Source organism: Choloepus didactylus, chromosome 21 (genome assembly GCF_015220235.1).
Source record: "Choloepus didactylus isolate mChoDid1 chromosome 21, mChoDid1.pri, whole genome shotgun sequence".
NCBI lineage: Eukaryota > Metazoa > Chordata > Mammalia > Pilosa > Megalonychidae > Choloepus > Choloepus didactylus.
This window is the reverse complement of record NC_051327.1, coordinates 51,085,694-51,097,792: the sequence shown is the minus strand read 5'-3', so window position 1 is coordinate 51,097,792 and position 12,099 is coordinate 51,085,694. Positions and strand designations below refer to the sequence as shown.

Below are 12,099 nucleotides of genomic sequence, written 5' to 3'. Positions count from 1 at the left end.
ATGCCCAAGATTACATAACTAGTTCGCAGCAGAGCTGGGATTAAACCCAGGCAGCATGTTTCCAAAGTCCATGGGCTTTCCCATGTACCACACTGCCTCTTGCTAGCCCCTGTTGTATTTCTACCTATCAGTGAACTGATCATCCATCTATACACTCAGCCCTAGATCAGGCTAGTAGAGTGGAAGTATTGACGCCTCACATAGGAGGACATGTCCATAGGAGTCCATGGAAAAAATAATTGAAGATGAGTTTGCTGTTACTTAACATGTGCAGCCCCAACCTGATGAGGCCCTCCCTCAAGTCCACGCACATATGCTGGTCTCTGATGGAAACCAATGAGTGACCAAGGGGAACTGGGGAGAGCTAGACACTCCATCTCCTGCTGTGTGAGCCGTGTAATGCAGTCACCAGATGAAGCAACCAAGCCACTGCCTTTTCCCCTTGTTGACTGAAAGCTCAGCAATCCTTGACCCACTCTGCCCCGCCCTGTTGAGATAAAAAAAAAAAAAAATGTTTCTTCTTCTGGGCTTCAGGGTCACCTCCCACCTGGACTTTACTGCTTTCTTGGCCCTATAAAAGCATTAGAGCCTGTAGTGGAATCAGCGGCCCTTGTCCTGGAGATAAGAGTGTCCAGGAGACCAGGTGCAGGTTTCCCACCAGCTCAGCAAGAGCTCCAATTCCTATCCCACCTCAGCTCTGATGTCGGGAGAGGTGAGCCCTCTGTTGGCATTTCTTCTCCAACTTGGTGGTGCAAGTGGCTGCTGAGAATTAATTCAAGGGGTGGAAGCTGGGTCTTCTGTTTGGGCTTTCTTCCCACCCATGCCCACTCTCCTTTTTTTCCTATTGCAGTCAGCGGCATCAATGTGTGACCTTGAATTTGGCAATGACAAGGCAAAAGAACAAAGAGAAGGTAGCTTGTGGCGAGCGTCCTGGTATGAGCAGTTCATGCAGCCCTGTCTGGTTGAACTGCTGGGCTCTGCTCTCTTCATCTTCATTGGGTGCCTGTCGGTCATCGAAAATGGAATGGATACTGGGCTGCTGCAGCCGGCCCTGGCCCATGGGCTGTCTTTGGGCCTTATCATCGCCACGCTGGGGAACATCAGGTGAGAATAGCATTGAGCATTCACCCTGGTGCTCACTTGGGATGCGGGGGCTGGGAAGCAGAGCCGGGAGCAATCGCAGGGACCCCCTGGGCACATACTGAAGATTCCAAGGGGCACTGTGGAAAGGAGTGTGGATGTGGAGTCAGACTTCCTGGGTTCAAATTCTAACTCTGTGGCCTTGGGAAAATCACTCTCCAAACCCAAGGTTCCTACCTATAAAATGGGAATGATAGAGTATTTTAAAAAATTACTATTATTGTTTTTCAAGCCTACATGTTTATATGTCTATATGCTAACCATGGGCCAGGCACTATTCTAATCACTTTATGGATATTAACTCATTTAATCCTCACAACAACCCCATAGGGTAGGTACTATTACCAGCCCCATTTCACAGCTGTGGAAGAGGAGTGTAATTTGTCCAAGGTTATACGACTAGCAAATGGCAGAGCCAGGAGCCAAGGCCAAGTTCCCAGCACCCACCGCTGAGTGCCTCATGTGGGAGGCATGAGAATTAAGATTAAGATTAAGACATGAGGATAATATAACAAGTGTAAAGAGCTCTGCACCTGTTAAGCCCCCAATCAATTTTGATTGCTGTGTTACTGTTATCATTAGAAGGGGGTTGCCTGTGGGAGGACAGACATGTACAGAAGAATGGTTTAGGGGTAGGGGTTCCCACTTGGGTACACACCTACCTGCAGCAGTCCTGGCATATCAAAAGTGAGCAGCAAGGGTGGCAGGGAGAGGGGTGGGGCTCCTGTTGCATAGCACTTTCTGGGGACTTTTTTGCCATTGCAGATGGGAGCTCAGTGGGGTGCTCCATGGGTTTCCAGGGAGCCAACCGTAATGACAATTATCTGAAATGGGGCACCTGGGTGGTTATCTAGGACAGGTGGGTCTATAGTCAATTTCACTCAGAAACTAGAATACAACAAAGAAATTGAAATACTGTTTCTAAGAACACCAGAATAGACAAACGGAGAATTTTAATGTCTCTCTTTAAATGTCCTAAGGAAGCTGTGGCTGAAAGGAAAAGCACATGATTTTTCTTTTAGATGTGTCCAAGGTTGAAAGCAATCTTTGTCAGTTCTTAGCTCAGTGACCAGTGTAAATAGCTGAACCTCTCTGTGCAGAGTAGTGTAAATGGGATATAATAGTAGCTGATATTTATTGAGTACTAATAATACGCCAGACTTAGTTCTATGTGCTTTACATGTATTATTTCATTATATCCTTGCAATAGCCTTACAAGGAAGGGATCAATGAGACACAGAGAGGTTATGCAACTTGCCCAAGGTCACACAGCTAGTCAGTGGCAGAGTTGGGAAATGAACCCAGGCTAGCTGCCTGGAGAGACCACCTTTATGCATTGGCGTATACTGCTTCTCTGTAATACCAACCTATTATTCAATCATTTTCTTTTTCAATGAATATTTACTGAACATCTACTGTGTGCCAGACACTGACTTTAAGGCTGTAGGGTGACTATGATACAAGGTATGTACGGCATCCAGCATGGTGTCTGGCACACAGTAGATGTTCAATAGATATTTGTTGGGTGAACAATGAACGAATGAACTAAGAAAGTATCTTGATTGCATTAATGTTGAGTGTGGTGTTAATCTAGGGAAGATGTGTGGTCTTCAGATGGTCCAGCCCTCTCCTGTTAGAGGCACCATGCTCTAGGTAACAATTTCTCCCCTCTTGTGGACCAGGGAGATAGTGGCAGAGAGGCCGATAGCCTGAAAAGGTTCTAATTCTACAGTCTCCTGTGCAAGGCCAACCCCTCACTCTCACCCTCATGTCTATGCTTTCACAGAGTCCAGGCTAAACTTGGTCATGGACTTATATTGAAACCAAGTAGGCAGCCCTTTCCTGGTTGCACCCTCCCCAACTTATTGAGGCTGAGCATCATCTGGTGCTTCTAAACCACTCACAAAGCTCCTCTGAGGGTCTGGGCATCGAGCTGGACCAGACAAGTTGGGGGCAGCTCGTCTTGAGATATCAGAGCTCTTGGGCAAAGCATAGGTCCTTCTTTTGTCCAGAGCTTGATCCTCTTTCCAGTCTTATAGCAATGTCCCTGTGTCCATTGGGGTGGTCACATCTGCTGGTGGGCTTTTAACATTTGGGAGGGTGGGGCACTTGGGCTCTTTCATGACATGGTATTTGAGAGTCACTTTCCCTTTTATGGATGTGTCCATCCCTGATGGACCAGAGGGGTTTAATAGGTGAGCCTCTGAGGATCGTTCCTCTATCAAAGTGTGACTGGATGGGATATTGATGGGAGTTGCAGGAGGACTTGGTGGCGTCCTAGCTCTGGGGCCTGGGCTGTTTGGGCATCCTGATGAAAGAGAAGGCTCTTTACCATGAGCAATTGGGGGCTGGACGATTTGAACCTACCATTTAACCCCCAAGTTCCAACACTGTGCAATCCCCATCCATATCCCAAACACAAGTTATGACCCTAACCCAGTCTTGAACCTCTGTCTCTCCCCTGAATTCTCAATGCTATTTCCATCCAGAACCTATAATCTGATTATTTACAAGGAGGCAAAGAGAGATCTCTTGGGCTACTGATTTGGTGTCTGGGGTCTCAGTCAGACCAGTGGTCATTTCTGTGGCCATATCTCTAAAGGGATGGAACACTGAGGGAGTCTGGAAAGAGCTGACAGTCTCCCTATACATTCTTGCTCTAAGGCCATTCTGGGGTCTGGGCTTAAGGCAGAACAGGGGCTGATCTTCCCTGCCTTGGCTCACCTCCTACCCCTCACCCCACCACCTGGAAGTTCAGGATAAATTGGAGAGATTTGAAGCCCATCTCTATTTGGTCTGGGGCCCTTGACTGGCTCTGGCCCTGCAAAGACAGCCAGGGGTATTTGGGGCACATTTCCTCTCTGGACCTCGGCCTCATGAATTTCTTCTCTTTTTACTGGTTTCAGTGGTGGTCACTTTAACCCTGCAGTGTCCCTGGCGGCCATGCTGATTGGAGGCCTCAACCTGATGATGCTCCTTCCTTACTGGATATCCCAGCTGTGTGGGGGGCTGATTGGGGCTGCCTTGGCCAAGGTGGGTAATTCCTAAAGGGGCTGCGCTGGTGGTTTAACTCCAATGGAGCTGCTGGATGTGTGTGGGGGAGGGATGGGAGGGACTCGCCAACTCTGCTAGTTTCTCCAGTAGAACTGGATGGACCCTTTCCTCATGGGGATGGGGACACTGAAAGGCCCTTTGACCTTGGTTCCCTCCAAACCCAACCTGTTTTGTCCATGTCTGGATATAGCCTTTCCCTGAGCAGACTAGAAAGCAAGATTCAGGAATTGAGGTTTCTCCTCCTGAGCTCATTTCTGGCTTTGGATTAGATTTGGATAATTTGAATTTCCTCCCTTCGTTCGTTCGTTCGTTCGTTCCTTCCTTCCTTCCTTCCTTCTTCCTCCCTCCCTTCCTTCCTTCCTTTCTTCCACATCTCACTGAGCACTGACTGAGGATAAAGGGGTGAATATGGTTAATGTCCTGGAAAACTCCTGAACTAACCTCCCTGTTGTATTCTCACCTTTAAAATGAGTTACTCTACCTCTGAGGGGAGTTAATATTCAATTTATGTTTTGAATCCTTCCATCCCAATAGGAAGGCTAACTCTTCCTCTCAGCCCCAGAAGGCAAAGGGGCTTTGAGAGTTCCCATCTCCAAGAAGAAGGGGCCCATGCAGTTCCACACATAATTCCAGGATGGATCACCCTGGACCTTCAGATCCATACACCTTCCCTCCTCCACACACACATCCGTTACCAGACTGGCAGAAGCTGCCACTATTCTACAGACCTGGAAGCAATTTCTCACTGTCATGACTGAGTCCTGCTATTCAAAATGTGGTCCAGGAGACAGCAGCTGCAGCTGAACCTGGGAGCTGGTTAGAAATGCAGAATTTCAGGCCCTACCCCAGAGCTACATAATCAGAATCTTCATTTTAACAAGATCCCGAGGTAATTTGCTGAATACACTAAAGACTGAGAGCTGTAGGTGGGATCATAACTCTTTTGTTGTTTACCTGGTGGCCAGGAGACCCTCTCCAGGCTTATAAGTTCTTACTCTCCTTCCCTTGACCAAGTTCATTTTCATGGGCTGCTCCCGAACTAGCCTGACTCTTCAAAACCCTGTCCTGGCTTCCCTTATTCTTATCCCCCCTGCCCCTTCTCTCTCTCCTTTTCTCCTTAAGCTTTAATCCAACCAGAGAACCCTCAAGGTGTAGGCTCTGCTTGGTATGTGCGTGTGGATGCTGTGGATGGATGGGAGGAGCCCTGTCAACCTGACTAGGGTTCTGTCTGTAGCTCTAAGCTCTAGGCTTTGGTCTCAGGTTCCATTTTGCTGTCTACCCCCTACTCTGTCTCTCCATGCCCCCATTTGAGACTTGCAGCCTTATTTCCCTGGCTGTAGAAAGCGGCCAGGAACTTCCCATTCTGATTCTCTATGGAACACATTGCCCAGACTCTCCTTCAAACCCTGCCACTTGCCAACTTGTCAAACATGGTGATAAGCTCAGAGCAGCATCTACTATACTTAGCACTGAACATACTGTTTGCCAAGCACTATACATTTAGTCTTCCAACAAATTCAAGAGAAACCATAGCAAGTCCTTAGAGAATCTTCATGATGTGTCAGGCCCTCCAAGGACTTTACATGTAAATTAGGAACTACTATGATCATCCCCATTTTACAGATAAGGCAACGGATACACAGAGAAGTATGCACCTTGCTCAACTTCAGACCAGCTGATAAGCAGCAGAGCCCAAACTTCGGACCCAAGTCCAGCAGCTAGTCTGCTCCACTGTTTTCCCATTCCAGGGGCTATGATAATCACTGAGCCTGACTATGAAGCTAATAGAGCCTAAGCTTCAGGGATCTCCTTGCACAGGCCCCTTCCAAGACACCGACAGGGACCTAGTAATGTGGTCACCTGATTACATGCATGTATTTGTAAAGTCTGCAAAAGTAAGATTTTTTTTGTATTCTTTTACTCAAAAAGGGTCACGCAAGTTACATAAGCTTCAGGCCTACAATACAGGGTCACGCAAGTTACATAAGCTTCAGGCCTACAATATCTGGAGCCACCGCTGGGTTTTCACCATTTTTTCAGTTGAGCAAAACGAGGCTTGGAAAGGTTGAATAACTCACACAGACTGAGAGTAAAAAGTGGTGGAGCTGGGATAGACACTCAGATCCATCTGACTGCAAAGTGGTGGGCCCATTTATGCTTAACCATAAACCTTACTAGTTCTAAAGGGGGTATGTGTGTGTATATTTTGACCCCATCCCTTCTGCTCCCAGCTATCTCTCTGCCCACTGTGAGGCTGAACTGCTTCTCTCCTTAGGTGGTGAGTCCTGAGGAGAGGTTTTGGAATGCATCCGGGGCGGCCTTTGTAACAGTCCAGGAGTCTGGGCAGGTGGCAGGGGCAGTGGTGGCAGAGATCATCCTGACAGCCCTGCTGATACTGTCTGTGTGCATGGGTGCCATCAACGAGAGGACCCAGAGCCCGTTGGCCCCCTTCTCCATTGGCTTCTCTGTCACTGTGGATATCCTGGCAGGGTGAGCTCCCCTCAGCAGCGGAGACCCACAGAAGAGGAGATGGGGCCCAGACCTGGAGGGGGTCAGGCCTGCAGAGTTTACCCCAATTTTTCCAGTGAGTGAAGCACAGAGAGGGTAAACAAAGGTCACACAGCCAGAAATAGCTAGAATGAATTTTGAACCTAGGTCCTCTTGACTTCAAATTTCACATGGTTGACAACCACTTGACTTTGCTTTATAGAGTCAGTTGCACTATCGGCTGGGAAGGTAATAAAAATGAAGAGAGTGAGCTGGTATTGGGCAGCCAACAGGGAGTGGTGGGGACTATAGTATCTAAGAAGGCTACCACTTCTCAGGTCTAGCAAGTTACTGCCTTGTGGGAATGTGGGCCTGGGATGACACTTCAAATTTTATTCCAGGGAAGCCAGATTTTTACATGCAAATTTCTGATTTTTGTAGGATAAACAAAATATTTCTGCTAGTGGTGTTAATTCAGCTAGAGGGCAGCCAGGTTTTAGCCTCTGGCTTATAAAGAACATCCATACCCATTATTTGCCTCTTCACAGACAAAGAATATAGGTCTATCTAAGATCTTAGATTGAAAGTGTCAGAAATCCATCTCAAGGCAGCTTAAGTCATAAAGGGGAATTGATTGGCTAACAATTGAAAAGTTCACAGATAGCACATTTATTTTGAGCCTCTCAGCAGGCATGGGAAGGAGTTAAGGAGGCAAGGTTGGACCAAGGATTGTTTTTGTATTTTATAGCTTAAGAAACTGAGTCTCAGAATGGACAGAAGTGGCTTATTAAGGTCACTGGATAGTGACAAATTAAGTGACGGATCTGCTAAAGGGGATGAGGGAGCCCCTTCCTGATGTCCAACTCTGTTTCTTTTGGACACAGAACCAAATCTAGCCTTTTGCCTGAGTCAGGTCTACAACTCTCCATCTTTTGAGGTTTCATCTTAAGAGGGCTGGGGAGTGTGTGGGTAAAGCTGTGGCAATGCTTTCCTGTCCCACAATGGTATTTGGTTCACTTATAAGCCTGATGAATTATTCCTTTGACCTTGGCTCCTGAGCATGAATGGGGTGGGTTGAAGTCTGTGACACCCCAGTTTGAGTGAGCAGAGCAAGGATACAGGCACCAGATCCAGAAGGGTGCACCTGGAAAACAGTCCCCCTATAGCAGACCCTGGGACCCAAGCTTGTAGTTCAACAAGGGCCTCATCCTGAGTGAACTATAGTATAGTTAATGCTTGTTGTACATGAATTTTTTTTGAGGCATGGGGCTATATATGTATTCATTCACTCCTGCCAATGACCTATGACAACATTCCAATCTTACCAATGAGGAGACTGAAGCACAGAGAGGTTAAACAAAGGTCAGGCTGCTAGAAATAGCTAGGCTGGGTTTTGAATCCAGGATATCTTGATTCCCAAGTTCACAAGATTGATAACTCTTGACTTTGCTTTATAGTCTTTGGAGAGGACCTAGATCTATTGTCTCTTCCTGCTATCACTAAACAGGCATCCTTTGTTGGACATTCTGCAAGAAGAGTGTGCAAGGAGTGGCAGGCTACATGCCCAGGGAAAGGTCAAGCCTTTTGCTTCCTAGTGTTAATAACCTCTTTACCTGGGTCTTCTTTGGGATACACCCAGGAAGTCATGATATAGTAGCTTAGAAACATGTTCTGTGTGGTATATAATCTAGGCCTAGTCAGGAAAATGAAGTTGATTTGGGGCCTGGCTGAGACCTTGCTGACCAGTGTGGCTGGGGTTTGCAGGGGTGCTGTGTCTGGAGCCTGCATGAATCCTGCCCGTGCCTTTGGACCTGCTGTGATGGCCAACCACTGGGACTTCCACTGGATCTACTGGCTGGGCCCGTTCCTGGCTGCCCTGCTTGTAGGAGTGCTCATCAGGTAGGGGTACCACAAAGGGTCATTGGTCCCTCTGACAAGTACTAGCTGGTGACAGCCTCCCGAGAGCCCAGGGATACAGGGCTAGGCTTTATTGGGTTGAGAGAAGGGAACAGGGAATCTTCTTCAGAGGCAAAGAATATGGGTCCTTATAACACCTTTGATTGCAAGTGACAGAAATCCAACTCAAAACAGCTTAAGTCATGAAAAGGAATTCATTGGCTAACATAAATGAAAAGTTCACAAGTAGCATTTACTTCAGGGAGGTGCTCAAATAACATCTTCAGAAGTTGGTCTTTCTCCATCTCTATAGACTCTACTTTCCTCTGTGTAGGCTTTGTACTTAGGCAGTAGAGGCAGATGTTCACCAGTCACTCTAGGCTTATATCCTAGAAGCTTAGTCACTCCATAGGGAATAGAACAGCTCTAAGCAAAAGTCCTGGGTCTGATGTTCACGGTTTGGATTGGTACAGTTTGGGTCATTTGCCTATCTCTGAGCCAATCACTGTTGCCATGGGAATAAGGCACTCTTATTTATTATGTCTGGAGCATGAGCCTATCCCTGGAGTGGGGATGAGGTCAGCCTTACCTGAACAACCATATGGAAGGAGAGTAGGGGAAGAGGAGTTTCCCATAGGGGTTTTGTTCAACTCCAGGGGGCCCCATTTATATAGGAAAACCATGTAAATATCAGAGGGCTCCATTTATATAAAGAACCATGTGAACAGTGCTCCCTGGAGTTGTATAATGGATAATCAGGTGATATTACCAGAAAGTCTGCTCTAGGTAGTTCAGGGATTAATGTATAAATTTGGTACAAGTTTCCCATTGTCTGGGAGAGGGTGGGTACTGGGCTGGGATGTTCTAGATTGCTTGTACCATTGCCCATCTCCAGTCCCAGGAGCTTTCATGACTTAATCTGAGGCTTAGCAAAAAGTGTCACTAATAATCCTCTGTCTGTTGCTTTCAGAATGACAGAGATGAGCATCTTCATGAAAAGAGTTGGAAACCAAACAGAAAACAGTTTCTCTCTCTCCTCAAGGGGATCTGGCTCTTGAGGTTGGAAAGGCTCAGGAATGTATTTCTCCAGAGACTTCTGGGCCTCGAGACATTTGATGGAGGGCTGGGTCTCTCCTCCAGGGGCTCAGACACCTCACTGGACCATCTTTCTTGTAGGTTCTTCATTGGAGATGGGAAAATCCGCCTAATCCTAAAGGGCCAGTGAAGCTGAACCAGTGGAATTCCTGCTGCCCCAGGTGCCCTCAGCTGACCCATCCTGGACTGCAGACAGGTCAACCTCTGCATTTTCTGCTAAGGCAGAAGCCCAGAGGAGCAACTGGCTTGCTTCCTCTGACTTCGGCCTGACTTCTCAGACTGCTGCTAAGTTGCTTATGCTCAAATTCCTTCGTGCTCATCAGAAACCATAGCCTGGGGAATGTGTTGTCTTCACTTCCCAGAGGGAAGTGGAAACAGGACAATAGAAGAGGTTTTCTTGATAGGGAAGGTCCCAGGAGCAGTTGGAAGAGGTGGCTGTTTATGAACATCAGCTCATTTTTCCTACCTCCTTTCTTTCTCCTTCTGTTTCCTTGATTTCTCTGTCACAGAAAGGCCTTCTGTGTCCTGACTACTTCCTTGCTTCCTAATTGACAAGATAGCTTTGCAATAAATAGTCCAGTATTTCCTTCCACGTGCCCACTGGCTTACCTTTCATTTCAGAAATGGGCACTGCTGGAAAACAAGCAAAAGCCTAGAATAGGTCTTTGGATATCCAGAGTCTAGGTAAGCTTAGAGTCCAGCCTAGAGTCTAGTGCCAAGGTAGGTACATAGAGTGCAGTACATCCAGATCGTATCTGTCACTCAGCTAGACCCATCTTACAGCCCAGTCTGGAGCTCATAGCCCATTCTAGACCTCAGGGTCTACAGACCTCAGGACCCTACTCAAAAGCCTAACCTAGAGTCCAGAGCCCAGATTAGTGCCCAGTACTATCCACCACATAGAACCGCCCATTCCAATCCAGCCAAACACCATACTCAAGTTGGGCATAAGGATGGGCACGGGGGGGGGGGGGGGCAGAGCTGCAAGGATTTCCTGAGGAGGTAGAAGTCTGAGCAAGGGGCATAATATAGGCCTGGAGAGACAGTGGCATTTAGATGAAAGACAATGAGTATAATGAAAAAGGAAGGATAAAAAGATATATTCTGAACTTCATTCCTTAGAAGTAGAGTGTATCTTCTCTGTAAGAATCTATGGACCATTTACAAGTGATGATCATTTTAATATCATAAAGAGGTACTAGGAAAAAGAATTGTCATCAACAAAGTAAAGCACACCTACTTCTACAAGATGAGCAAAATGCTCACCAGAATAAAAATGAAGAAAATGCTCACTGGAGAAAATCAAGAATATAAGAGACTGCCTAATGAAAAATTGGACACACTGTATACCCAAACATCCAAAACATTCTTGTAAATAAAAAGAGAATAACAAATAAGAACAACAAACCCAAAGAAAAGGGGGTAAATAATATGAAGAAATCACAAACAAGCAAATTAGAACACTCAGAGAATGAAAAATGTGAATAAATAATGCAATATACAATAAATCTTTGAAAAATCCAGTAAAGAACAAGGAAGTTGTATGTACATACGTGAATACACAGATGTATACACATATGTACTAATATTTTTGTGTCTATTATGTGCCAGGCACTGTGCTGAATGCTTTATATGCATTATCTCATTTAATCCTCACAAAGATCTTACGAGGTAGTGTATCCCCAAAATCCATGTCTACCAGGAATCTCAGAATGTGATCTTATTTGGAAATAGGTTCTTAGCAGATTTAATTAAGCTAAGGGTTGAGATGCAATCATATTGGATTAGGGTGGACCCTGAATCCAATGAGAATGTCCATGTAAGACAGAGAAAGGTCACACAGAGACACACAGAAGAAAGCCATGTGAAGACAGAGAAGCAGAAATTGCAGTTATGCTGCCACAAGCCAAGGAATGCCACCAGACACTGGAAGAGGCAAGGAAAACGTCTCCTCTTGAGCATTTAGAGGGTGTGTTACCCTGCCAACATCTTAATTTCAGACTTCTGGCTCCAAAACTGACAGAGAATAATTTCTGTTGTTTTTAAGCCACCAAGTTTGTGATAATTTGTTATGGCAGCCTTAGGAAACCAATATAAGGTACTTTTATTATTCTTTTTCCAGAGGAGCAAATGGAGATTTAAGATCATGCATGTTTGATTACAGGGTCCATGCATACTCTTTATTATCACATTTTACTATTTCTGCAGAAGGGAAAGGATAACATTATGTCTCTTGCATTGTCTCCTACCTGTCCCATTAAGATGGGAACAGAAAGACATATATAACTCTTCTCACTCCTAACTTGTAACTACATTTCAAGTCATGATCTTCAGTTCAGTTTCTAGGTTACAGGCTCTCAAGAGCAAGATCCATGCTAATACTTTCTTGTAACTCCTAATTATGGGGTATAGTGTTGGTTTTATAGA

At 45.9% G+C, this 12,099-nt stretch overlaps 1 protein-coding gene across 1 annotated transcript; it reads left to right on the top strand.

Annotated features, from left to right (window-relative positions):
* The first annotated feature begins 853 nt into the window (after positions 1-853).
* On the top strand, positions 854-10,004 carry AQP8 (aquaporin 8). The gene is made up of 5 exons (XM_037813829.1): positions 854-1,104; positions 4,047-4,173; positions 6,470-6,684; positions 8,446-8,580; positions 9,794-10,004. Exons 1-5 carry the CDS (start codon positions 863-865, stop codon positions 10,002-10,004), a joined length of 930 nt encoding a protein of 309 aa, XP_037669757.1. The 5' UTR covers positions 854-862.
* Positions 10,005-12,099: the final 2,095 nt, after the last annotated feature.

What these genes read in the sequence shown, in the direction of transcription:
- AQP8 (XM_037813829.1), top strand. Translation starts at nt 863, where the DNA reads ATGTGTGACCTTGAATTTGGCAATGACAAGGCAAAAGAACAAAGAGAA. An exon ending in GCCACGCTGGGGAACATCAG is followed by an intron (nt 1,105 to 4,046) that starts GTGAGAATAGCA and finishes TACTGGTTTCAG; the next exon opens with TGGTGGTCACTTTAACCCTG. An exon ending in TTGGGGCTGCCTTGGCCAAG is followed by an intron (nt 4,174 to 6,469) that starts GTGGGTAATTCC and finishes TTCTCTCCTTAG; the next exon opens with GTGGTGAGTCCTGAGGAGAG.